Raw genomic sequence first — 24026 nt, 5'->3', positions numbered from 1 at the left:
AGCATAATTGACTTTGTACCATCTGCCGGGCTTCGCGATGCATTAACATAATGGCAGATGAATGCACAGAGATAATTTGGTTATAAAAAGCCTTTTTTCCGCCTTCTCCCATCTCTATGCAGCTGAAGGTTAAAAGAATAGCAGGCCTGGGAGCGGGAGGACAGTGGCTGCAGATGCCAAGGGGACTGTGAAAGGCTGTCCTCAGGGCTGACACAGGGGGCCTCTTTTGGGGGAAACAAAAGATCTCCCACCTGAAAAGATTTGTCAGTTGGACAGCTGAATCACTAGGAAGCAGCTTCTCTTGGAGTCGCTGGGCTCCATTTTCAGCACTCTGGGAGTGGGCATATGGCCAGGTTGCTGGGGTGGGAGACAGCTCTGGCCTGAGCAGGAGAATGGACCATTGCCGGTTCCCAGTGACTCAAAACAGGCTTAAGATGTGGGGTGTGGGGAGGGGATGGCCACTGACCTCCACAGCTTCCTGAGCCTACCCTCTGAGGTCTGCTGGATTCCCCCAGAAAACAGTCAGCTAGCCCAGGGGCCATCAAAGAACCTCTCCCCAGGGGGTGGATGAACGTTCATCTCCCCAGGGGGTGGATGAACGGCTGCCCACTGTCTCTGTAGGCTTCTGGGAGTGAGTCTTCTCAGGCACCCAGATGTCAGTCCACCAGAACTGCAGGTGGCAATTCATCAAACCAAGTGTAACACTTAGTCCACAGGCAGGCAGTTGTGATGGCCTCAGTGTTGCAGAGGCGGCAGCTGCTGGGCACTGGGTGCACGCAACCTATTCCTGGCCCAAACCCCCTGTTGTGCTGCCTCTTGCCCCCCATCACCATTGCCAATAACACACACCCACCCGGCTGCTGAGTTGCTCTAACCCTCCTGCTCTGCTCCCTGTTCTTCCCTTTTCTCACTTTCAAGGCCATTCCCTGAGACCACAGCCCCAGAGGCAGCCACAGTGGGTCATGGTACAGGAGATGCCACCCTGGCTGCTTCCCACCCCCTACTCCGGACCCAAGCATACCCCCTGCTGCCTGTGGGCCTCTCCAGCAACCTGGATCCTCACTGGCCTCTCTACCCAGGCTCCCCTGGTCCTGGGTTCCTAACACCACTAAAGGATCACACTGTCTGGCAAAGTCCTCCAAAATCTGACCTCAGCCAAGTTTCCAGCCTTGCACTGTGTGACACCACCTTCCCGTCCACCTCTGCATACACATCTGCTCCCTCTCCCCAGTGCTCCTTCCAGGCCCCACTCCAGGACAGCCCACAACCTTCCCTGTCATATAGAAATGACAGGAAATGACAGGATATTCCTAGCAGACTTATGTGGAATGGGACTTATTCTCTTTTTTTTTTTTTTTTTTTTTTTGAGACGGAGTCTTGCTCTGTCACCCAGGCTGGAGTGCAGTGGCTGGATCTCAGCTCACTGCAAGCTCCGCCTCCTGGGTTTACACCATTCTCCTGCCTCAGCCTCCCGAGTAGCTGGGACTACAGGCGCCCGCCACCACACCCGGCTAGTTTTTTTGTATTTTTTTTAGTAGAGATGGGGTTTCACCATGTTAGCCAGGATGGTCTCGATCTCCTGACCTCGTGATCCGCCGGTCTCAGCCTCTCAAAGTGCTGGGATTACAGGCTTGAGTCACCATGCCCGGCCTTTATTCTCTTTTAACTGATGAAATAGCCACAAGTCTTAGCTCCATTTGTGCCTAGCATCTTTCAGAACATGATTATTTTCATCTGATTTTGCAAATTTGAAAACGCTTAGCATTTTTTCCAAGTTCCAGGATATATCCTCCTTTATCCAGTATAAGCTTTCTAGCATACTGTAGAAGGAATGCCAGATTCGAAGCTAGAAAGACCTGGGTCTACCACTTAGAGTGGTATCGCCTCCTTGATCCAGTATAAGCATCCTAGCATCCTTTAGAAGGAGTGCCAAAATTAAAGCCAGAAAGACCTGGCTCCCAGTTTTTAATTTACCACCTATTTGTTTTGTTCCTTTTGGTAAGGCACTTAACCTTCTGCAGCCTCAGTGCTCTCATCTATACCTGGCAGGGCTATAGGACTCAATGAGACTGCAGTTTTGGGGTTTACCAACCCGATTTTGGGGTGGGTGTTTTTTAACCTATCTTGTCTTTCTTGAGTATTGATTGGAGTTCTTTTGCTCTGTGGAACTTTCCTACAGACTCTGCCAGCCTACATAGATTCAGAAAATTGACACTTGCCTTGAGTGAAACTGTCAGCTTTTTGCCCAGGTCCAGATACTTAACAATGGCCCTATTCTGGCCTGCAGCTTATCAGTGAAACTCTCGCTAACATTTTGCATCATTTAAAGTTAGTTCCAACATGGTGATTACCATGTGCAAAATTCCTCACATCGCCTGAGCTGTGTAACAGTAGTTCACAGTCCCCTGAATTCCTTTAACTTTTTCTTTAAAGATCAGTAACCTATCTATGCATCCCTCTACTAACTCTCTTTACCTTGAAAATAACTGCCAAAAGTTTGGTAAATTAATTAGCTAATTCCTTAATAACTGAGGACATGTAATCCACACTTGCCGATTTATCCCTGCTTCGTTGTCAGGGTGGCTTCTTAGAAAGAGTTGTACCCACACAGACATCATTACTTTTTGCCAGTCCATTCTACCTCCCTGAAATTGCCTCATTAAAGACTGATTTAATAAAGTAATTTGGTGGGGAATTCAGATATTTTCACAACTTCATTCATTTCCTTCTGTCTTTTCCAAGTCCCTGATGTGGGGTTTTTTGGTTAGTGCTATAGCTTGTAACTGCTGGTCCAGTTTCCTTCTGACTTTCTACCATCCAATATTAATGTCTCTTTGCCTCAATTGACCGCATCCTTAATTGATTCTGCCTAATTTCCTCGCAGGAGCCAAGCTTAATTCCCCAGACTGCTGCCCCTGAGTCAGTCTCCAGTAAATTCTCTTTCCGTTAGCATGGCTTTCACATCATCAGCTAGCAGGTTTTTCAGAGACTTTGGATAAAGCCAGGCGCTTATTACCGGTTTGAGCCCTGACACTGAGGGAGCTGGTTGTCACCAATCAGATGTCAGCTGGCTTTTCACCCATCCTCTAGCTGTCACCGAGAGCAGGGGCAGTAGTGTGTACAGTCAGATGGCTGCTTCTGGCTAGCAGTATGTCCCCTATAATCCTAAAACATCACTTGGTTCCAAAGGCGCCAGAAGATAGGGAGTGGCCATCTAAGCCTTCTTCTGGGAGATGCAGATTCATTGGATAACCTTAAATTATCACCAAAAGTGATGCTGGTGTATAAGGCCTCTGAAAGAGACATCTTAGCCCCCCACCCTTATAGCTACACCAAAGGATGGCACTCACAAAGATAAGCTATGTCACTAGTGCAAACCATCTTTTCATTTCAATCTCTGTACCACCTATAAGTGTATAGACCAAAACAAAATCTTGATTTACAAAAGAGTTGGTGTAACACAAAGGTTCTTGAACTATGCATCAAGACAACTGCATCCACTGCTTCTTCAGCCACTGGCTAGCTGTGTGTCCCCAGGCAAGGCAGCCTCTCTCTCTGAACAGCTGACTCCTCCCTCACCTGTCAGAGAGGAGGCCTCTGAAGTCACGTCTCATGAGGTTCTGCACAGGGCCCTGGAGAGAGAATTATTAGCAAGATTACTTGTTATTGACCTAGCTATAAGGGTAATGTGTAAGAAAAGGGAAAAGAGAGCACATGGGAGAAATATAAACACACTGTCAGATTATAAGAAATCAAGTACATAAATTGTGAAAGATAAGTCATGGTTTGTTTGTCCTGCTGCAGTATAGAAACCACAGTATTTTCAACAAAATAGCAAAAGAAAAGCATGCTTCATTGTCTCTCCTACAGGCACACTCCCTCCCTTTTTCCCCCACTTGGCTCAGACATCCTGGGAGAGGTGATCAGATTTGGGAAAGTCTACTGTGGTCAGAGCCCATTGGTGGAGGGTGCACCTGCCCACCCAGATATTTCAGCCACACTGCTGCTGGGGCCTGGCATTGTTGCTGACTGTAGCAGCATCACACAGTTCGTATGGCAGGGCCTGGACCATCTCAGTATAAAATAATACCAAATTAATACACTAGGATACACTGCACCAAACTGGAACACGCAGATCTTTTTAAATAATAAGGATAATGCATCCATAGAAGAGTCAGCAGCTTCAGGGTTCATCAAGGGTACCCAGGCAATGACATTGCCTTCTGCTTGGCTGCCCCTCTGTTCAGTCTCTTCCCATCAGGCCACACTTGGTGGCCATGTGGTCCTTTGCAGCCCTCGGGCTTCTCTGATTGAGTCCCTGAGCCCTGACATTTGCTGGAGAGGGGACTGCAGCTTTCTCCAAATCCTCCAGGTTGCTCCTTGGAAGCTTATTCAGGGCATCTTACATCCATGTTTTCGCTGTGGCTTGGGATACCTATCAGCCATGAACTATGAAGGTGGAATTGAGGTTGTCAGTTCTGTAAAATAGAAGTGAAGATTCTGCAGTCTGAGGTCATTAAATAAATCTCCTTGGGTGATATTTTAGGCTCTGGGATGGCTGGTCGGAGCTCTTCAGGAGGTAGAAATGTTTCTGTGATCTGCCCCTCCTTAATGCTCTCTGAGCTCCTGCCTGCAAAGTTAATTTCTCCACCTTTGGGTTCTCCGGGACTTTGCTTATAGACTGGCATTTTATAAGCAAAGTTCTGGAGACAGTTCCAGTAACAGTTCCCATATCCACCCTCCTTCCAACTGTCAGCACATCTAGGGCAGCCACTGAGGCTTATTTTTGGGATATCATATTTTATTATGTTGTTACATTGTGTTGCATTGTATGGTGCCACGTTATGTTACAGTATTCCCTGCTACAGTGCTTTATACACAGCGTGTGCGGCCAGTGATCTTTTGATGACATGAAAGAGTTGTGGTTCATCCTGGCTAGTGAGAGCGGCTGGAGACAAAACTCCTGTGAGTTCCACAATCATTGTCTTATACATACAGATTATTTTGCACGAGAATTATGGCATATTTACAATAATGCTTTACATTATGACCTTCTTTGTCCAGTTCATCTGGCACATTGCTGCCAGGTAATAAAATATCCTTATATCAGAGTCAAGCATGGCATAAGCTTATAGCTGAGTTTATATTTTCATCTTTTTTTCTGCCCCAGGCATTTCCCACAGCCTTCCCAGCCTCTCCTCAGCCTGCCAGAGAAGAATCAACCCCTGGAGATCATTTAATGCCAACCTTTCTCACTGCCCATGATGAGCCTGGCAAGGTCACCCATGAGGTGACCATTAGACCTGAGAGGTGACCTTATTTCCTGGCTCTGGGGCCACCACCCCGACTCAGAGCAGTACAGGTGGACATCCCTGCCCCTCGCTTCTTCCTCCTCCTTTTCCTTCCAGGACTGGGGCACACTCTTACTGCTGCTCCCTGACTTGGTTCTTCCAATCTTGCCTCCACTTCACCCCCTTGAGGGCAGGATGCCCCCCTGGACACATGGCCTAGGACATGGCTTCTCCCAGGAGGACATTCCATACCCACTCTGATTTACCCCGCCACCTGGAGGTTGGCTGCACAAATGCTCAATTCCTCTCCTTCCTTCCTTGACTCCAGGTGGCTCTGAGCAGGGGACAAGCGTCAGTGGGCAGCATGTCCAGAGGCCCACAGCTCCACTAAATCAGTTCACCTTAATGCAAAATGAGCCATTCGCCAAGCCCCATTGTTCCCAGGACTCCCCTTATCCCTCCACATCATCCTAGAAAGTGATATGCACAGACGTTCTAGGCAGCAATGGAAAGTAATTTCCTGAAGAATATAATTTTAAGTAGTATTTATGGGGTTTTTTTCCAATTCTCAAAGTAACACATAATCATTATTACAAATTTAGAAAATATAGAGAAGTTTCAAGAAAAAATTAAAATCACCTATAATCCCATTGCCAAGAGACCAGGTGCCTTTTGTGCCATCTCTTCCCCTCTCACTCCCTGCCCCTCCTTCTCTGTGCATGCAGGCAACACACACACACACACACACACACACACACACACACACACACACACAGCATCGACATGACATTGTACTGACTGGAGAGACTGACATGCTGTTGTCAGTTCACGTTGTGTCAGGGGCACTGTTAAGCTCACTAAGTATTTTTCACAACATTTCTTCTCCTCACCCAGTCTCTGAGTAGATGGGACCCCACCTCCTATCGAATGTCTATCCCACCCCTACACCTCCACCCACTCTTCTGGCCTTGCTTTCCACTGGTCCCTCTCTGCTAGCTGTTTCCTCTCAGACTATAAAAACATCCAGATTTCCTCATCCTGAAAACAACCCCCTCAGCCCTGCATCCCCCAGCACTCCCCACCACCCTCCACTCTCTGCACTGCAGAGAAATGAGGAGAGGGCACTCCAGGTATGCAGGCTGCACCTGCTCCCCTTCCTTCCATGGTCTCCTCAGCTACTGCCTCCTTCTGCCCTGGAGTGGCTTATGGCCTTTGCCAGCAGAAAATCATGACACCAGGATCTAGTTTCTCTTGCAGTCTGTCCCCATGCCCCCAAGTGCTCCAAGAAGCCTTCTCACAGAGCCCAGCTGGTATGTTCTCATGGGATTCCTTAGAGGGCTTAGGAGGCCTGAACCTCCTTTTGTGAAACAGCAGGCAAAAGGGTGGGGTCTGGAAAACTTCCAAGCCCCTAAGGAACCTCAGCACTAGTGACCCGGACTTTCTGCAGGTGATCAGAGGTTAAGGCAGACATTGTAACACATCCTCATTGCATGCATGTGAAGAAACAATGAGGGCAGGGAAAGTAGAATCTGTTAACCCTCAGGACATCACATTTGATCCCAATTACTCTCTCAGCAAGTGACATATATTAGTAATATTTAATCCAATATTTCGCTAATTTTAAATTACATGTTCATTTTTACTGGGAAGATTCCCCCCATTCCTATAGTAGATGCATGGCCATTTCACCCCATTACCCTGGAAGGCTCCATGGCCCTCTTGCTTACAGCAACTGAGGCTGGAGCCCTGGTCTGTGGAAGGGCCCCACCCCCACGGGCCCATCTCACTGAAACAGGTCCCACCAACATCCTGGTCTGCAGACTCAGCTCAGCAGAGTAGAGCACAGGGTCAGCACTGAGTTGGGACTGAGCAGCTTGTGTGGTGCTCAAAGGAGCCCCATCAAAGGGGCATCAAGCACATCCTCGGTTTCACAGGTTGTGTATCTATTACACCAATTTTCCATGAGTGCAAGGAAAATATCTTGAGGAAGGGGCACCTTTTCTAATTTACACAAAGGCCCTAGAAGGGCTAGCATGGGATGTCCCTAGGTCAGACTACCAGTGAAATTGTCTGCACAGTCCCCCCACCTTGGCTGTCCTCGGGGGAGCAGGGCTGCTGAGGAGCAAGACCAGCTGGCCATGAAAGGATACCCGGGGTCTTGCTTTGGCCTTGGGCTGGTGCCCACAGCCCAGGCCTGGGCCTCAGGGTTTCAGCTCCAAATGTCTAGTTTTATGTCGTCCCCGGAGATGACCCACGCCCATCTTCCCACCCTGGTTCCCAGAAAGCAGTGCCATCTCTGCCGTGAGCAGTGGGGAGCACAATGTCAAAAGGACCCCAAAGCTCAGGTTGACTGGTCAGCGTTTCCATTCCCCTCAGGGCGGCCACAGAAGACTCCAGGATTGTGGCCAGGGCAGGCAGTCAGCAAATGACCTGAATGCACCATGATGGCTCTTGTACCATGTTCACAAAGGACAGGCCCACCAGTAAGACCTGAGCAAACTGGCAGCTGGCCAGTCCTCCCTGGGCCAGGGCTGGAGACACCCACTGCCTGCCCCTGGGTTCCCGTGCAGGCATCCTTGGGAGGAATAGCAGGGGAGTAGGGCTTGGCTTCTGTACCCTCACAACCAGCAACCCCCCAACATCTCACGCGTGTCACGAGACCCATCTCTTCAGTCACATGTCCAGAAGTGCCCTGGTTCTCCCAGCAGCTGTGCTCACCCCTTGCGTGTAGGTTTTGTTGCAGGAACATTGTCATTTCCCCGGCTCCTATTTTCTTGAAGCCAACCTCACGCTTGCCCCCATTTTTTCCTGCTGAAGAGCTGCTTGAGGAGCGTGTCAAGCAGGCTCTAGGGATGAACATTTCAGAAGTGATCTGAATGGTGTTGGTGTCAGGGGAGGAGCAGACAGCGGAGACTGCAGCCAGTCTGTACCGACAGGACCAGCCAGCACTGTATCTCCCTGTGCCCCATGCCCAGAGATAAAAGTCCTCAAGGCTGTTTATATGTGAGTACAAGAAGCAAGAAAAAGGATAGACAGGGAGGACTGATGGGCAGCAAACATGCCTGAAACCTGAGACCATGGACAGACTTGGAGGCAAGTCGCAGCAGGATCCCCCTCTCAGACCCCCTGTCCTGCCCCCAGGATCGCCGGAGTGCAGTGTATGACCGTGCCTGGCTACTCCAAGGGCTTCGGCTACCAGACAGGGCAGAGTTTCTCGGGGGAGTTTGACCATGCCTGGAATGCTGTGTACCTGGAAGGAAGATGGCACCTGGTGGACAGCACCTGGGGCAGCGGCCTGGTGGACACCACTACCTCCAAATTCACCTTCCTGTAAGTACTTGTCTCAGTTCTGCTGGGCGTCTGGCAGGTGGAAGTGGAAGAGGTGCCGGGTTGCATGAAGCAGCAGGTGGAGAAGGCCAAGCGGGAGGGGAAGGAAAGCCAGGAGGCCCCACGCCCACCCCTCCCCGGCTCTGAAGTGGGCTGGCTCCAGGCCAATTGTGGGGACCCACACCCTTTTGCCACTCACCCTCCACTGACAAACACCCCCCTCTGACTCCCTATAACTCCCTCCACCAAAGCACTGAAAGCCTGGAGCATTTGCCCCCAGGTCACACATGAGGAAAGGCAGGGCTAATAGCCTTGTTTAGTTGTTGGCAGGTTCCCTTCCAGACTTTGGCCATTGACCGCATTACCAGGCACAAATGCCAGAATGCTCTCTTACTACTTTGCCCAGACACCAGGCTCCTTCTCCTCTCTGGTCTGAGTGAGACCATATCACATTTCTGAGGAAAGGGCTGTGGTTTTGGGGGAAGGGGCGCTATTGGCGGTGCAGGGTCACTGTGAGGCACAGTGGGGCAGGGCGGCTGGGGTGCAGGGGACTGGAGCATTTCTGTCCTCTGGGGCTCTGGCCAACCCTGGCCTTAACCTGAGGCTACATACAATATTCTTCATGGATCATGATGCTATCAGCAGCTCAGATCCCTTTTTATTCGAAAACATGAGTGTGCTCTGTCTGATTTTTGCAGTTTAAATCTTGACACTCCCACACATGGGACAAATACAAGCCATGTGCATACACATCCTACACGCAGGGCTCACGCACTCACAAATGCCCTCTTTACCACTGTTATTCTCAACACTGCTCCTCTTAGGCAGAGCAAAGCCTCCCCCGTCTCAGGAAGGGCCTCCCTGTTCTTCTCTTGATCCCCATTACTGACACCTGGAGAGTTCAGCACTCCAGTCGGTCCTGGAGAGCCACAAAAGGTCCCCACCAGCACAGCTGCACAGCACAGAAATAGGCTGTGGTAGATGGAGGCAGTGAATTTAAGTGCTCTGTCTCCCTGTCTTCCCACAACCCCACTGCGTGTTCCACAGGTAATGCCTTTGCCCCCTTTGAACTTGTGATTGTCTTTGAGCATGAGGGAGTCAATTTTCCCCATGATACCCTAGGGCACTGAGGGCACTGTGGCCTTCCCTTAGAAGCGACCTCAGACCCTGCCTTGGCTACAATTTCTGGAAGCATCCACTGAGGAGGAGTCTCCAGTGCCCATGTTAGAGTGCCCATGTGGACATCCAGCGTGTCCACAGGACCACTCTGGTGGGTGTGTTGGGCCCCCGCCTCCTCTACACAGAGCTGGCTGCTAACCAGCTTGTCTCTGCTGCAGCTACAATGAGTTCTACTTCCTCACCCATCCTGCACTGTTCATCGAGGACCACTTCCCAGACAACAAGAACTGGCAGCTGCTAAAACCTCCTCAATCTCTGAGGCAGTTTGAGAACAACATGTATCACAAGAGTGAATTCTACAACAAAGGGATGCTGAGTGCCCACCCGGAGACTTCCATGATCAGAACAGGTGAGCCTGGAGCAGGTGCCAGTGTGCTAGCAGCAGGGATGGAACGTTTCGCACTGTCCTCCAGCAGCCCGCCTGAGACTGTGCTTTCAGGGCATGCCCTCCCAGGGGCATGGCCTGTAGCTTAGCACAAAGCTTGTGTGTGCATGTGGATGTGTGGGGGCTGCTGAGGCAGCCCAGGCCATCAGGGCAGGGAAGGCCCATAGGCCACATCAGCAGGGACAGAAGCTTACTCACACTAGCATAAACCCAGAAAGGGATGTATCTGAAGGCTGAAGGTTTCCTAGAACTTGAGGGCTGGATGCACAGCCTGGCCTGTCACAGAAGCCAGGGCTGGGTGGTTCCTAGCTGGGTGAGTCTCTCTCAGCTCACATAGCAGGGACAAGGACTGCGTCACCCCCGCTACACATAGCCTCTGGGCTCAGGTGCCCAACAGAAGCTACTGGCCTGCTGTGTTCTCCTCCCCAACTCCTGCTGGAGAGAATACATGGCCTCAGCAGAGCTGGAATCTGGGTGTTGGTGGTCCAACCAGCAAGGGTGGGGAGCAGCAGGGGTCTCCTAGGACAGGTGGGGGCAGTCCCACCCAAGGCAGAGAGTTGGGGCAGACTTCCTTAGGGAGGTGGCCACTGAGCTGGGTCTTGGGAGAAGAGAACAGGCATAGTAGCTAGACAGAGATGGACATGTTTTAGACAGCAGAGGAGAAGAGGGGACACAGTAAGCCCCCAGCCTCCAAACTCAGGTACCCCGAGATGAGGGCCAGGCTCCAGACCTCTGCCTGGCTGGCTTAGTACCCCTCCCTTCTGGAGGCGGGACCTAGCAGTTTCCAGCCCACTCACCTGGGGCAGTATAGGATACCCAGCTTAGCCATCTCCCATGGCTGGCCTGCGCTGACATTTGCTCCCCCAGCCCTCACCATGGAGCCATAGCAGCTGAGTATGTTTGCATACTCTGAGGCATATGGGGGCTACCTTGGGGGGGGCCAGAACTGTCTTTAAGAGACAAAAAGCAGGTCCTCTGGAAGATTGTCTCTTATGCCTCTCCAAGGCCTTGGTACCTGATCCAGTGCTGGGCACACAACCTGGGCACACTGCAGAGCCCTGTAAGTCAGGTCAGCCCAGCCTCCCACACCTCAGCAAAGGACTGCCTGGCGGCACTGTCTCTGCCACTGGGGACTCCATCCACCCAGGACAGGAGGTCTGAGCTCACACTGACTATTAGCACAAAGTGCCTGTGGGTGGCCCAGAGCCCCTGGGGAGCTCCCACCCACACTGCAGGGCAATGGGGCAGCCAGAAGCACAGGTGCCCCCAAGTTAGTTCCAACTGACTCGTCCCTTCCACCACACAATGGCTTCCTTTGCCAGGTTACTGAGCTCTTGCATACTCTTCCAACTCCAAATACGTGGCAGCTCCTGCGGCTAAAGGAACAGCGTGAAGTTGCTCACTTTGGGAATCCATTTCCTGCGCTTACAATAGAGGAAGGGCTTGTTCAATGTATCATAGGCCATTGAACCATTGGAAAGAACTGACCAGGTCAAAGCAATACCAAACTGATGCCATTGAGTGGAGTTTGCCCTTTTAAGAGACATAAAAATATAAATACCAGATTCCTTAATTCATAGAAATCTAAACCTAAATATGATTCCATATATCTGATACATATTTACAGAGTATTTCTTTGTGGTAGCTAGTTTAGAGTGGGGGAGGGGAAGGAAGCAAAATAGGGAAACTGAGGTGAGCAGAAAGGAAGGGAAGGAAGAGGGCACCTCTAAGGGGGTGGAAAGCTGCCGGGCTCCAGAAGAGCACCGGGGAGGGGAAAGGAGAGGTGGAGGAGGCAGGGGGGACTGGAAGAGCCCATGGGCTCCCACAGAGGTCTGCGGGGTGACCAGTCCTTTATTTCAAGTCTTCCCAGTCATTCAACACACCTTTGGCAAGAACCCTCTGCGTGAGACACCGCAACCAGGCACTAAGACATGGCAGAAAATGAAACAGGCTAGCCCCTTCACCACAGAGCCACAGCCCAGCAAGGAGTTCAGACACTACACAAAAGTGCTCACATGATGAATTACAGCAGTGGAACGTTCTCTGAAGGAGAGCCAAGGCTAGGAGAGAGGTTGCCAGGGAACTCAGCCTCAGGTGAAGGGTCCGGGTGGGCTGCTTTGCCATCGGGACATTACCATGAGGCCTTATCCAGGTTTGGGGGAAGTGGTGGGGAGGGAGGAGTGGGTGGGAGGACCCTGAGGCAGGAAGGGTGTGGCCTTGGAGGATCTGAGAGAGTGCTTGATACTGGCGAGGCAGGAAGAGACAGGCCTCTGCATGGGTCTCCAGCTTCAGGGCTCTGCCATGAGCCCAGGAGTAGCCAGGCGGACATTTTCAAAGGAGCCCTGGGGCTGCTCTGTGGGGTGCTGGGTGGTGCTCCACAATCAAAAGTGAATTGCAGGGGGATCTGGGCCTCACTATGCAGAAAAGACTCACAGCCAGTTGTGAGATGGAACAGGATAGGGGCCGTGCACAGTGAGGAGCTGAGGTAGCTTCTGCCCACTGAGCTAGTTCAGAAGTGAGGGGAGAGGGGGATTTTTACCAAGAGGAGATAACAAGTCTGTTGATCTTGGTCACTTTCCTCTGGAGGTTACCATGGGACAGATGTGCCATGCAATGGCTGAAGGCAGTAGAGAAAGCAAGTAGACAAATAAAATAGCACTAAAGTACCAAGAGTCATACAATTTCAGTGTAACAGAAGGGGAAGCAATGGCATTGGAATTAAGCAGTGCTCAGAGAGTGGGATGAGGGCCAGGCCTCAAAGAGTAGGGGTTGCAAAGGGAGGAGAGGACTCAGAGGAAGGCATGGAGGCTAGCAGCCTAGGTCCTCCAAGGTCTAAGGGGCCTCATTATTAGGAAGTCACTGGAGGGTGGGGGCAGAGGAAAGTCACTGGGTTGCCAGAAAGCTGAGGGGCAGAGGGGAAACAGAGGCAGTGGGGGGACATGTGGGAGTGTAGGGCAGGTGCAGAGTGGGCAGTATCTGAGAAGGCTGGGACAGCTTTCGAGGTAGAACAGCCGTGAAGAAGGTAGACAAGCTGTCTAAGCAGCCTCCCCATCACGCTGGCCCATGTGGGCTTCTCCCATTCCTGAGGTGGGAGTTGGCATGGAACGCACATTCAATGGGAAGTCTATTCAGGCCGTTATCCTAGAGCCCAGGCACAGTGTTCTGCCTCCCCCACCAAGAGCCCAAGCTAGGGGAAAGTTCCTGGTGATGTGGATCAGACAGCCTCTCTCCTTTTGCGCTCAACTGTGAACAGGGCTGGGGAGGTTGCTGGGGCTGGGAGCGGATGACCAGTTTCTGAGAGAAGTAAGGCCAGACTCTAAGAAGCCACTGCCCCTCCCTGTGGCCCTGGGCGCCAGGAAGGACCAGGCAGGTGGGTCCTCATGGGCTACAAAGACTAGAGAACTGACCAATTCTCCCTGAAAATCAATGACCAGGACAGATGAAGAAGGAACTGCAGAGCAAAGGGAGAGACGGCAGCGGGGGTGGTGGTGTGTGGCAGTGTGGGGGTTGCAAAAGACCCTCCTGTGCACACACTGACTTTTCAGGACCCATTCCTGAAACATGGCTAAGATACACCTATGTGAGAAGCATGGGGTCAGGGAAGTGGGGATCAGGGAACTGCCCCACCCCAACCTCCTGTGCACAGTGTCAGGGAGTGAAGCCATTCTCACTAGTTTTAAGGACAATGTGTTGACATGACAGCATTGACACTTAGATAGATTCTGGAGGGAGCAAGGTGAAAGCTAGACCTGAGACTTGGGGGAGAAGGTGCCCCACCTGCCCCATGACCCTCTTTGGACACAAGCAACCTTCATCTTATGTGAATCAAATGGGCAGGATGCACACATACCGCTGGGGACAAATTTTTCTAGAGGCCCCTTAGCTTTCATTTATCTCAAAGAAAACTACCTGAAGGGAGTAGGGAACCCTTCCAGCGGTGTACTACCACTGGCTGCTGCCACGCTCAGTGAAGTCATATTGGGTGCTTGAAATGGACTGTGGTAAAAGTATTGACACCATGGAAATAGGCAAGCACTATAAGTCAAGACGTTTTTCTCCCAGGGAGACAGTTGTTAAACATTTACCAGCACATCAGCACATGCTGGACCCATCTCTGCTGACCCCGACTTTCTCTCCACAGTGAACGGGAAGGCCACGGTCACCATTGAGAGCTGCGCCCCAACACTGTTCATGTTCATGCTCAACGGCAAGCAAGAGCATGGGCTGCTGAGCCTCAGGAAGAACGGGATGAAGTTGGAGGTGTACCCTCCAACCATGGGCACTCACAAGCTGCAGATCTTTGCCAAGGGCAACTCTGACATCTACAGCTCAGTGCTGGAGTACACGCTTAAGTGCAATTATGTGGACATGGGTGTCCAGCTGCCTGCTGAGCTTCACCAGCCCGTGGGCCCCAGCTGGTTCTCAGAGCAGATGGGTATCATGAAGCCCTCCCACCCTGACCCTATCATCCACACCAGCGATGGGCGCTGCTCCATCAGCTTCAGCGTGGAGGAGGGCATTAACGTCCTGGCTTCCCTCCATGGGGATGATGGCCCCATCACTGAGGAGGCACAGCGGCGCTACATCTTCCAGCTGCACTGGGAGAAGCGGACCGAGCTGAAAGTCCAGCTGCCCCATGCCGGCAAGTTCGCCCTCAAGATCTTTGTCAAGAAGAGGCAGGAACCAGGAAACTACATCTTCGTCTTTAATTACCTCCTATGCTGTGCCAACACCAAGGTGAACTGGCCCATGTTCCCTGAGAGCTTTGGCAACTGGGGACAGGACAATGAGCTGCTGGAGCCTCTGTCGGGTGTGCTTCCTGCCAACCGGAACATCCCATTCAAATTGAAGCTGCATGGTATTGCCAAAGTCCTGGTAAAGGGGCAGGACACATGGCCCCTGACCCTCAACCACGAGGGCTACTGGGAGGGCAGCTGCAGCACAGCTGGCTGCCAGGAAGTCTATGTCATGGTGCTGGAGAATGCCAACCACAACTTCTACTCCTACATCCTGAAATACCAAGTGAATGCCCAGTAAGGCCTGTGCCCCGGTCTTACCCTCCCAAAGGGCCAAGCCAGACCTCCCCAGGGAGGGCTCAAGGGAAGTGCAGGGAGCCCTGGACGCCACTGAGTCTGCATGAAATCCCTTCTAGGCCTCTGCCTCAGTGTCCCTCCTCTGAAACAGGAGCTGTGATCTTTGTGTTCCGAAGGCTTCACTCAGGTGTGACTGTGACTGAGGGGACAGAAGCAGTGGCTCTTTAGAAGAAAAAGGTGCTATGTAAATCTAAGGTATTGTAAACTGTACACCTGCATCCAGATGCCCCTTCTTGTGTTAGTGCTGCTGTTGTTGTTGTTGTTGTTGTAGGGCTGATGTGGGAAAGCAGGGATATTGCCCAGGTTGACAGCTTTTCACATGATGCTTAGAGAATTCTCTTCCGTGGCCAAGGGGACATGATTTGCAAGGCTGAGTTGTCCTTGAATCACAGAGCCCCTTTCAAGCAACATCACCATGCCTCTTGACAGCTTCGGGCCCCCAGGGAATCTTGGACCATCTTCTCCTCCCAGACCCGATCATCTTCCTCATCCTGCTGCTTCTTCATTAGCTACTTCTTGTTCTTCAAGAGCCTTAGTAAAAGGGTGTGGTGAGGAATCTAGCTGACCCACAACTGGCTGGAAGCTGATCATCTCCACCATCCCTAAGTATAGTCAGGAATGTGACAACCAGAAAGTTGTGAGGAGACTCCAAAGCAAAGAGCAGCCCATGCCCGCTGTGGCTGTGCAGGTGGGAGGGACACTGTTGGCAGAGCTGCAGCCTGTGTCTGAGGATGTAAGACCTCCAGCTCTGCTCTAATAGGAGTGCACAGGGTAGTTAGTTCAGTCTAAGGCCTGGAGTGCCCTCCAGGCCCTCGCAGAGCCTGGGTCTCAGGCCCCTGCCCCGCCTCCACAGGGAGCCTCCAGAGGCTGGCCAGGCCCTTGAGGAGCCTTGCAGATAGCCGTGATCAGGCCGCAGATCAGGTGAGTAGTGCAGTGCGGCAATGCCGAGGAGACTCACACCTTAACAGGGCTCTGCCTGCCCCCAGCATCTCTACCAGCAAAGCCAGGGCTGGGAAGACTTCCAGCTGCACGGGAGCAGCTTTTGTGCCTGTCTCAGAGCAAACGTCCCATCCCATCTCCTTTCCTCCCTTCTCTGAGAAGACACCCCCCCCTCCAGTCTCACCTTGCATGGGGACAGCTCAGGGACCCTTGCTTGCTCAGGCCAGACTGAGAGGCCTCGGCTGCCCAGCTGGCCCTCAGCAGCGCCTCAGGCTGCTGTTGCCATGGCAACGGAGGAAAGGCTGGCTTCAACGAGGGCACATGAGAGGGAAAGGCGAGAGAGGCCCCACATGGCTACTGCAGAACCATCCTGGCACACAGACACACTCCCTGCCGAACTCCTGGATTCTCCAGCTCCATGGCCCCTGGCTGTCTCAGTGCCCCCTACCCCTGAGAGCCAGCACTGCCTGGTACCTCTCCCCACTGCCCCTCCTCAGGCCTCCAGGCTCAGCCACAGCCAGGGCCAGCTGGGACCCTCACAGCTTCCTCCGTGGCATTCACCCTTACATCCCTGTATCCAACAAATGTCCATGGGGTGCTTTGGTAAGTGCCAGATGCTTGGGCTACAGAGGTGAACAAAGGGGGCCTGGCCATCCAGAGCACAGGGTGAGGAAACTGCCAGGTGGCAGCAGCCTCCCCTGCCCAGGTCCTGACTGAAGATCCAGGCTCCGGACACTTCTGTTCATTATCCCACGGGATCCCTCCCCTAAAAGTCCCCACTGCCACCCAGCAGGGTGGCCTAGCCCAGAGCCAGCTCACAAAGGTGCCCATCATCCAACAGACCGGGGGCATCGAGCACAAGGGGTGTCACCTCTGGGGGGCTGAACTGTCCTGGGCTGGTCCTGCGCCCTCCGCAGTCTCTGCCACCGAGGCCACCCAGCCAGCCTCGTGTCACTCACACCTGAAAAATGCACAAAGGCCCCGGAGGCATAACAGCTATGCACCACCACAGGGAAACAAGGGGAGTTTTACACCCTGAAAACAGCCTTCTTGCACACCTCTGATTTTATGGGCTGAAAGAAATGTGTTTGTTTCATCAAAATAATAAGTGCCTTGGATGACGCATGTCACTCACTGGACCCCGCGCTGGCTGCCTCGCCTAGTCCTGCTGGAGACCCCATACCTTTTCGATATGTAATATAATTAATCAATACATCCTGGAGCATGCAGAGAATGCCACCCAGCAAAGTAGGAGCTGTCCCCAGCACCAGAGAGGGAGGCCCCGCCTCTCAAAGCACCGCAGGGCATCGGCAAGCCCCTCCCTCTCATTTAACCAGGCACCCGCTTTGTAAAGACAGCTGTAGGCGCAGTCAGAAAATCACCTGCATTTCTTTCCGCTGAAGTAAAAATACATGAAATGAAATCTAATCTTCATGAATTTTTACACGCATGCTGCTCAGGGTAGACATTCGGAGTTGCATTTTGAAGGCTTTTCTTCAAATCCCCATCTTTGTTTCCCGGGCGACGAGGCCCAGTCGCCGGCGGAATGGCACGGGCGCCCCCAGGTGTCCGAAGTGCGGAGCTGCCGGCTCTGTACGCCGCGAGGCCGCTCTATCACCGGGCTTTTTATGCAGAACTTGAAAATGCTGTGGAAATGTTCATGTTAAAATCACTAGGTGCTTTCTCGTGGCTTCTCAGCGCTTCCTCATGGGTACACGGAGGACATCTTTGTCACGCACAAGCTGTGAGGGCATCCTGGGGGGCAACCTGGTGTGTTGAAAAGACAAGGGATGTGATGGGACGGTTTTGCCTGGAAATCACTTCTTGAAACAGAAGCACTGGACATAGGACTGGATGGCACAGCTGTGACTACACTCATTACTATACCAATGAAGGATTGGAACCGATCAAACTCAGAGGGTATCTGCTTGCAATTCTCAGGATGGCAGCCCCCAGGCCACAGGGCAGAAGGGAACCGAGGGCGGAGGAGTGGTGGGCAGAGGCACTACCACCATGACTGCAGTTCCCTTCTCTCCAGCTTGTTTCAGAAGTGCCACCAGCTCAGCCGGACTCCATTTTCAATCCGATTATGATCATTGTGAGTTCCCCATATGTTACATTGTCCTACCAGGACAGCCTCCTCACTGCCTGCTGAGATTAAAAGGAAATAAATAGACTAACTGAAGCATGAAGGATTTCGGCTAGACATAAAGAACTATTTCCTGTTGTTAAGCAGGAGGGACGAGTTGCCAAGAAAGTTTGTGAAATCCTCTTCTCAAAGGACTTGAAAAGGAGAAAAGTTTTCCCAGTGGTCTGAGGTTTTAGATGCCATGTTCACTAGAAGGAGTGGGTTTTCTCTTCTCGAAACCAATTAATTCCTGAGATATCCTGGTCTGTCTGCAGCAAACAGAGAGTTAACAGCATCACTACATCATTTGCTATTGGCAAAATTTTCAAAGATGGTGTGCCTCTGTAGCCCACCTCGGTTTATCTTAGGTCTATAATTTCTTTTCATTTGGAGTAAGTAGTCAGCAATTGAAAGAGGTGATTACTTCTCATAATGTGTGCATTGAGTTGTGTGGGCCGGTGGCTGTTGAGTATGCTTTCCCCACATTGTTGCTGGTGTTGTTTTTCAATAAAATTTATATTCATTTTTATCCAACAATGTAATTATTGATTTATTCTTATCATGGATCTCACAAGGTGGGGAGTGGAGAGAAACAGGAAAAACACTTTCATGTTCAAAGGAAGACCTAGAAAAAATCAATGTCCCAGCCAGTTGAATGTGACGGTGAGATGCAAATGGAATGTCGGGCAAATAGCTATTTCACATTAAAGAAAACATAATTAGGTTAGCTTCAGCCACTCTATGGCTCACATGCCTTTGAAGAACATGAAGGCACTGTTTCTTTCATTGAATCTTGTTTAACTTGAAAATTTTAAAGTCAATCCTAATTTATTTTTATAGTGGGAGAAAAAAATTTACCAAAAATGCCTATCAGCCTACTTTTCTTTTATTTTGAATGTATATAAATATGTATTTCTTGATATTCATATACATGCAGAAACTTTCCAGGGGTCACCTAAGCAGATTATTCATAAATTAGATATTTAGAGAAATACAGAAAATGAAAAATCCAGACATTTCTGAGAAGCTGCTGTAACCATGGAGACCATTCTCGTAGCTGTAGTGTGAAGGACAAAAAGAACTTGTGTTCCCAAATCTGGCTTCGTCATGTCTCTCGCTGCTAGATCCACAAAAACGAGGCCCAGCATGCTTCTCCTTAGGAAGGAGACCTGACAGCATATTAAGAGGAAGTCAGAAGAAACAGTCTTCTGCACAAAAGAAGGAGTAACTCTTGAGTTATTAGAACAGTCTGAAAATGCCATCCCCAAAGCTGGAGTGGATGACCTCCAACGTCCCTTCCAGTCCGGAGAGTTTGTGATGCCGTGTCTCTGTGAACAGATGCTGGCAGGCAGTGGGCCTGGGGTTGTCAGTTACAGAACATCTGAAGGGCCCTGCTGTGTTAAGAGCCTGCCCCTGGAGCCCCTGGCAGACTGCACTGCTGGCTCCTCTCTTGCCTGAGGGCAAGGGGCTGGAGAAAGCCCAGCAGAGGGACCAAAGAGGAAGAACAGCTTCTGACAGGATGTTGCTTCTGTCTGATTTTGCAAGCAGAACTAAAGGAAACTGAAAGTTAACTGGGATGTCCTCTTTGGGACATCTCGGGCATCTCCGAGTCAAAAGATGCTAAACTGGAGTTACTTCTCTCCCTCAAATTACTCCCAACTCCTCCTGGGTCCCCAGGTCAGTAAATGCATCCCTATCCAACCAGATAACTAAGTTAGACTCGTGGCAGTTACTGGTGATGAAACCCAGTCTCTTCTGGATGTGTCCCACCTCCCACCTGCTCTCCCAACTCCACCTTCTCTCCTTTCCCACGACCCGCTACAGCCCAGGTCCTCATCATCTCAGCTATACTGTCTGTGTCTTATACTTTCTATGGGGAGATGAAGCCTCTCGGCCCTGTTACTGTCCACACTGGCCTCCTATTCATATATTCTTATCACACCAGGATGATTGGGTTATTAAGACAAGGTTTCCAAGAAATCCTACCAGAAGAAGCGCACCATCTCTGGAAAGACATAATTGGTATTAGGTACTAGTGGGAAAGGTAGGTCTTCAAACAAAAACTGCTTTTTATAGGGAATCGGGAAGAAGCCCCGTCTGCTCCTTTTTCTCTAAAGAAACAAGATGCCAAGGCCACCCAGTCAGCCTCGTGTCACTCACACCTGAAAAACGCACCAAGGCTCCAGAGGCATAATAGCTATGCACTACCGCAGGGAAACAAGGGGCGTTTTACACCCTGAAAACAGCCTTTTTGCACATCTTTGATTTTACGGGCTGAGAGAAATGTGTTGTGTTTCATCAAAATAATAAGCACCTTCGATGATGCATGTCACTCGCCGGACCCCATACTGGCTGCCTTGGCCTACTCCACTACTGGGTGGGGGTATGCAGGGTAGCTCTTCGTACCACAGCCAGGCGGGGGACTCAACAGGGTGCAGGAGTGGAGCCCCACCTGCAGGTAAACAAGCTCCATCTCGAAGCCAGACTCTCCACATCCACGGCTTCCAGTTTATTTCCCTCCTGTCCTCCTGCACCAACAGCAGCACAGATCATATGTTCAGGTGGGCAGTTGTATTCCCAGGAAAACAGATGCTGAGACACAGTAGGAATGCAAACAGTGTGCTGGAGGCAATACCTGTGGAAGGCAAAAGGGAGGGGGGAAGCAGGAGGAGGCAGACAGAAGCTCAGACAATGGTGCAAGTCTGACCAAGTCCCAGCCAACCCAACAGGGAGTTCCAAAACAAAGATTTTTATTAGAGGTATCTGGAGCTGTACAGAAATGGCCAAGCCCTAGAGAAACCATCATGCTCAGTCATTTGCAGGGGCTGCCTGGCAAGAGCTTGGCCTCAGTTCAAAAGCTCAGGTGCTAACAGCCTGAAGGTGCTAACAGCCGGAGACTCTCCGCTACCTACACTCCTTGCAGAGAATCAGCAACTTCTTCCAGAAGGTAGACCTGTGCAGCACACACAAGTTAACTTGCCTATGCTATGGAGGGTTCAGGAAAGACTGGGTGAGGGTTCTATGTGTGGAGTCAGCACACCCAAAGCCCTCTGGGATCCAGCAGTCACTGAAGGGGCTTCACAAGATGGTTTGTGGAAGGGACAGGGGCTTCTACATAGGATAAACATGTACTCCAACGGCCACCTGCAAGGTGCTGTGGACTAATTTGATGAAAGGCAGCTTCTTTCTTATTTCTCCTTCTCTCCCTCCTGCCCCTGCCATCCAGGAAAACCTCAACACAACAGCCAAGAGGATAGTTCCGTGCTCCACTCTTACTTAAAACCGACCAATGGTTCCCCATTGCTCAGGGATGAGACTAGACCCTCACTCTGGCCTCAGACTGCTTTCTTCACTTTGTCTCCTATGACTCTCCCTGAGAGCCCCTTAGAATCATCAACCATGTGACACCAGGCAGGCCATGTACCTCCCACCAGCGTGCTTTATACGTGCTGTCCCTTCTAGCCAGGACGCCTTTTCCTGCCTGAGGAAGCCCTGCCTGGCCTTCGTGGATCAGGCCATCCCACCACTCTGTCAGACCTTCCTAGTCCTCCCACTGCCCAAGCCATGGGGAATTATCTGCCCATCTTCCATGTTCATGTCACACTTTGTTACTCATCTGTTAAGCCAGAACCTTCTACAAGATTCTGGGATTGAGGAAATACTTGGAGGTTCTGCCCCTTGGATGTGAATTCCTTGAATACACATGCCTTGGTTCTGCCCCTTGGCACACAGTAGGTGCTTGTAAATGCTTGGCAAGTTTCACTGGGAAAACTAAGAGAGGTTAGGAAGACAGGGCCAGGGAAGTACTATGGCCCAGCAGTCCATAACCATCCACTGAGCATTTGTCAACGCATGTTCCCATTTCACCAGGGCTGGCCCGTGTGCTTTTTGCCCAACTCTGGATGCCACATCCTGGACATTGAGGAAGTAAACTCAAGATTCTCTCAGAAGAGGGCCACATCCTGGGGAGGGCTGGGAATGTGGGGTGGAGTAACCACCCTGGAGGAGGCTGAGGATGCAGCTAATGGTGGTCTTCAGAGGAAGAGGCCCTTTACCAAGTCCAATATCTAAAAGAGGACACATACTGACTATTTGGAAGATAGAACAAATCCTGAAAGTAGGACTTGGTCTTGACTAGACAAGGATGGCCATCCTGTCTGTAAAGGTGGGTAGCGGAGGGTGGTCAGGGATTCTTTGGCTGTGAACAGTTTTAATGGAATTTTCTTTCCTTTATCTAGATTTTTTCCTGCTCCAAATTTCCCCCATGGCCCTGTTTGAAGATTATATCACCTAAGCTTGATGCTTCTGTTTAACCTAGAGTGACATAAACATTTAGCTGAGGGCACCTGCTGATCCCACTCCCACCCACCCAAACAGAGACCAACAAACAATGGGAAAGCTTCTAAAGCCCCAGAAGAACCCGTTTTCTCGGGAAAGAGCTGCAAAATGGCAAATACAGCTATTTAGGGTCTAAAGGCATAAACATTTTCTACAGCAAAGCCTAAGTATGTGGGACTGTCTTGAAGCCCGTTGATATACTGGAAACTAATGCTCCAGGGAACACTCGAACTCGTGATTTCTTTGAGCACAGTTATCCTCAAGGCTGGTCCTCTGAAGAGGAGCCCCTGCAGGACGAGGTATAAAAAAGACAAAGAACCACGAAGTGCTTGGTGTATCCAGTGGCGACGCCAAGCCATGAAGGTTTGAAAATGAGAAGGCCACCTAGACAGGGCCCACCAAGAGATTCCCTCTCTCCAATTAAACCAGCACTCTGGACGTTTAGTCATCATTGCCTGGGGTACTGGGTTTAGACAGATTCTGAGGCCAAATTTGGGCTCAGTAGAAAAGAGGGTCATGACTAGCTAGTGATCCGCAGACAATGAATTGAAGGGTAAGGTGTGCCATGTATTTGCCAATCCCATCTTAAATGTAGCCAAATCAGGGCTCAGACCAAAATAATGAAGGAGACTGTTCAGTCCGTTCTCGCACTGCTAATAAAGACATACCAAAGACTGGGTAATTTATAAAGGAAAAAGGTTTAATTGACTCACAGTTCAGCATGGCTGGGGAGGCCTCAGGAAACTTACAGTCACGGCAGAAGGGGAAGTAAACACATACTTCTCATGGCAGCAGCAAGGAAAAGTGCTGAGCAAAAGGGGAAAAAGACCCCTAGAAAACCATCAGATCTTGTGAGAACTCACTCACTATCATGAGAACAGCATGAGGGTAACCACCCCCATGATTAAATTACCTCCCACTGGGTCCCTTCCATGACACGTGGAGATTATGGAAACTACAATTCAAGATGACATTTGGTTGGGGAAACAGCCAAACCATATCAGGCTATTCAGACCAGTGGGGAGCACTGGCTTTCCATAAGCTAGCCCATGGACTGACAACCAATCAGCTTTCAAACCAAAGTCTCAGGATGTGCTGGGGGCCCCCTGACCTCCCCTGAGCTCCAGGAGGATTCCACTCAATATGCATGCCACCCAGTTCAGAGGACACAAATGTGTACAGGCATATTAACTCCAGGGAGAAGGAGCCCAGGCTGAGTGTGTTTGCTCTTTTATCTCCATGATTAAACAGTGCTTGCATTCAGCATAAGCGATCAGTAAATTTTTGAAGTGAACATTGCCTTGTCATTTCAGAAACAAAATGATAGATCTCTGGGTTGTTTACAT

The 24026-nt window shown here is 50.8% G+C and overlaps 2 protein-coding genes across 4 annotated transcripts in view; one reads left to right on the top strand and one right to left on the bottom strand.

The window, feature by feature from the left end:
- The window catches only part of KY (kyphoscoliosis peptidase), a 50402-nt gene extending 31526 nt beyond the window's left edge, over nucleotides 1–18876 (top strand). For all 3 annotated transcript variants that reach the window (XM_030934264.1, XM_010364845.2, XM_010364846.2), the window contains 3 exons: nucleotides 8433–8621; nucleotides 9956–10146; nucleotides 14324–18876. In XM_030934264.1, coding sequence (XP_030790124.1) covers nucleotides 8433–8621; nucleotides 9956–10146; nucleotides 14324–15219 — 1276 coding nt within the window. In that variant the 3' untranslated portion in view covers nucleotides 15220–18876. The remainder of the gene's footprint in view (nucleotides 1–8432; nucleotides 8622–9955; nucleotides 10147–14323) is intronic.
- Nucleotides 2661–24026, bottom strand: part of CEP63 (centrosomal protein 63) — a 137266-nt gene continuing 115900 nt past the window's right edge. Inside the window, exon 13 of the mRNA XM_030934193.1 lies at nucleotides 2661–3632. Within this exon, the coding sequence (XP_030790053.1) occupies nucleotides 3576–3632 (57 nt within the window). The 3' untranslated portion in view covers nucleotides 2661–3575. The remainder of the gene's footprint in view (nucleotides 3633–24026) is intronic.

This window comes from Rhinopithecus roxellana, chromosome 1, assembly GCF_007565055.1.
Source record: "Rhinopithecus roxellana isolate Shanxi Qingling chromosome 1, ASM756505v1, whole genome shotgun sequence".
NCBI lineage: Eukaryota > Metazoa > Chordata > Mammalia > Primates > Cercopithecidae > Rhinopithecus > Rhinopithecus roxellana.
This window is presented reverse-complemented; position numbering and strand designations above follow the sequence as displayed.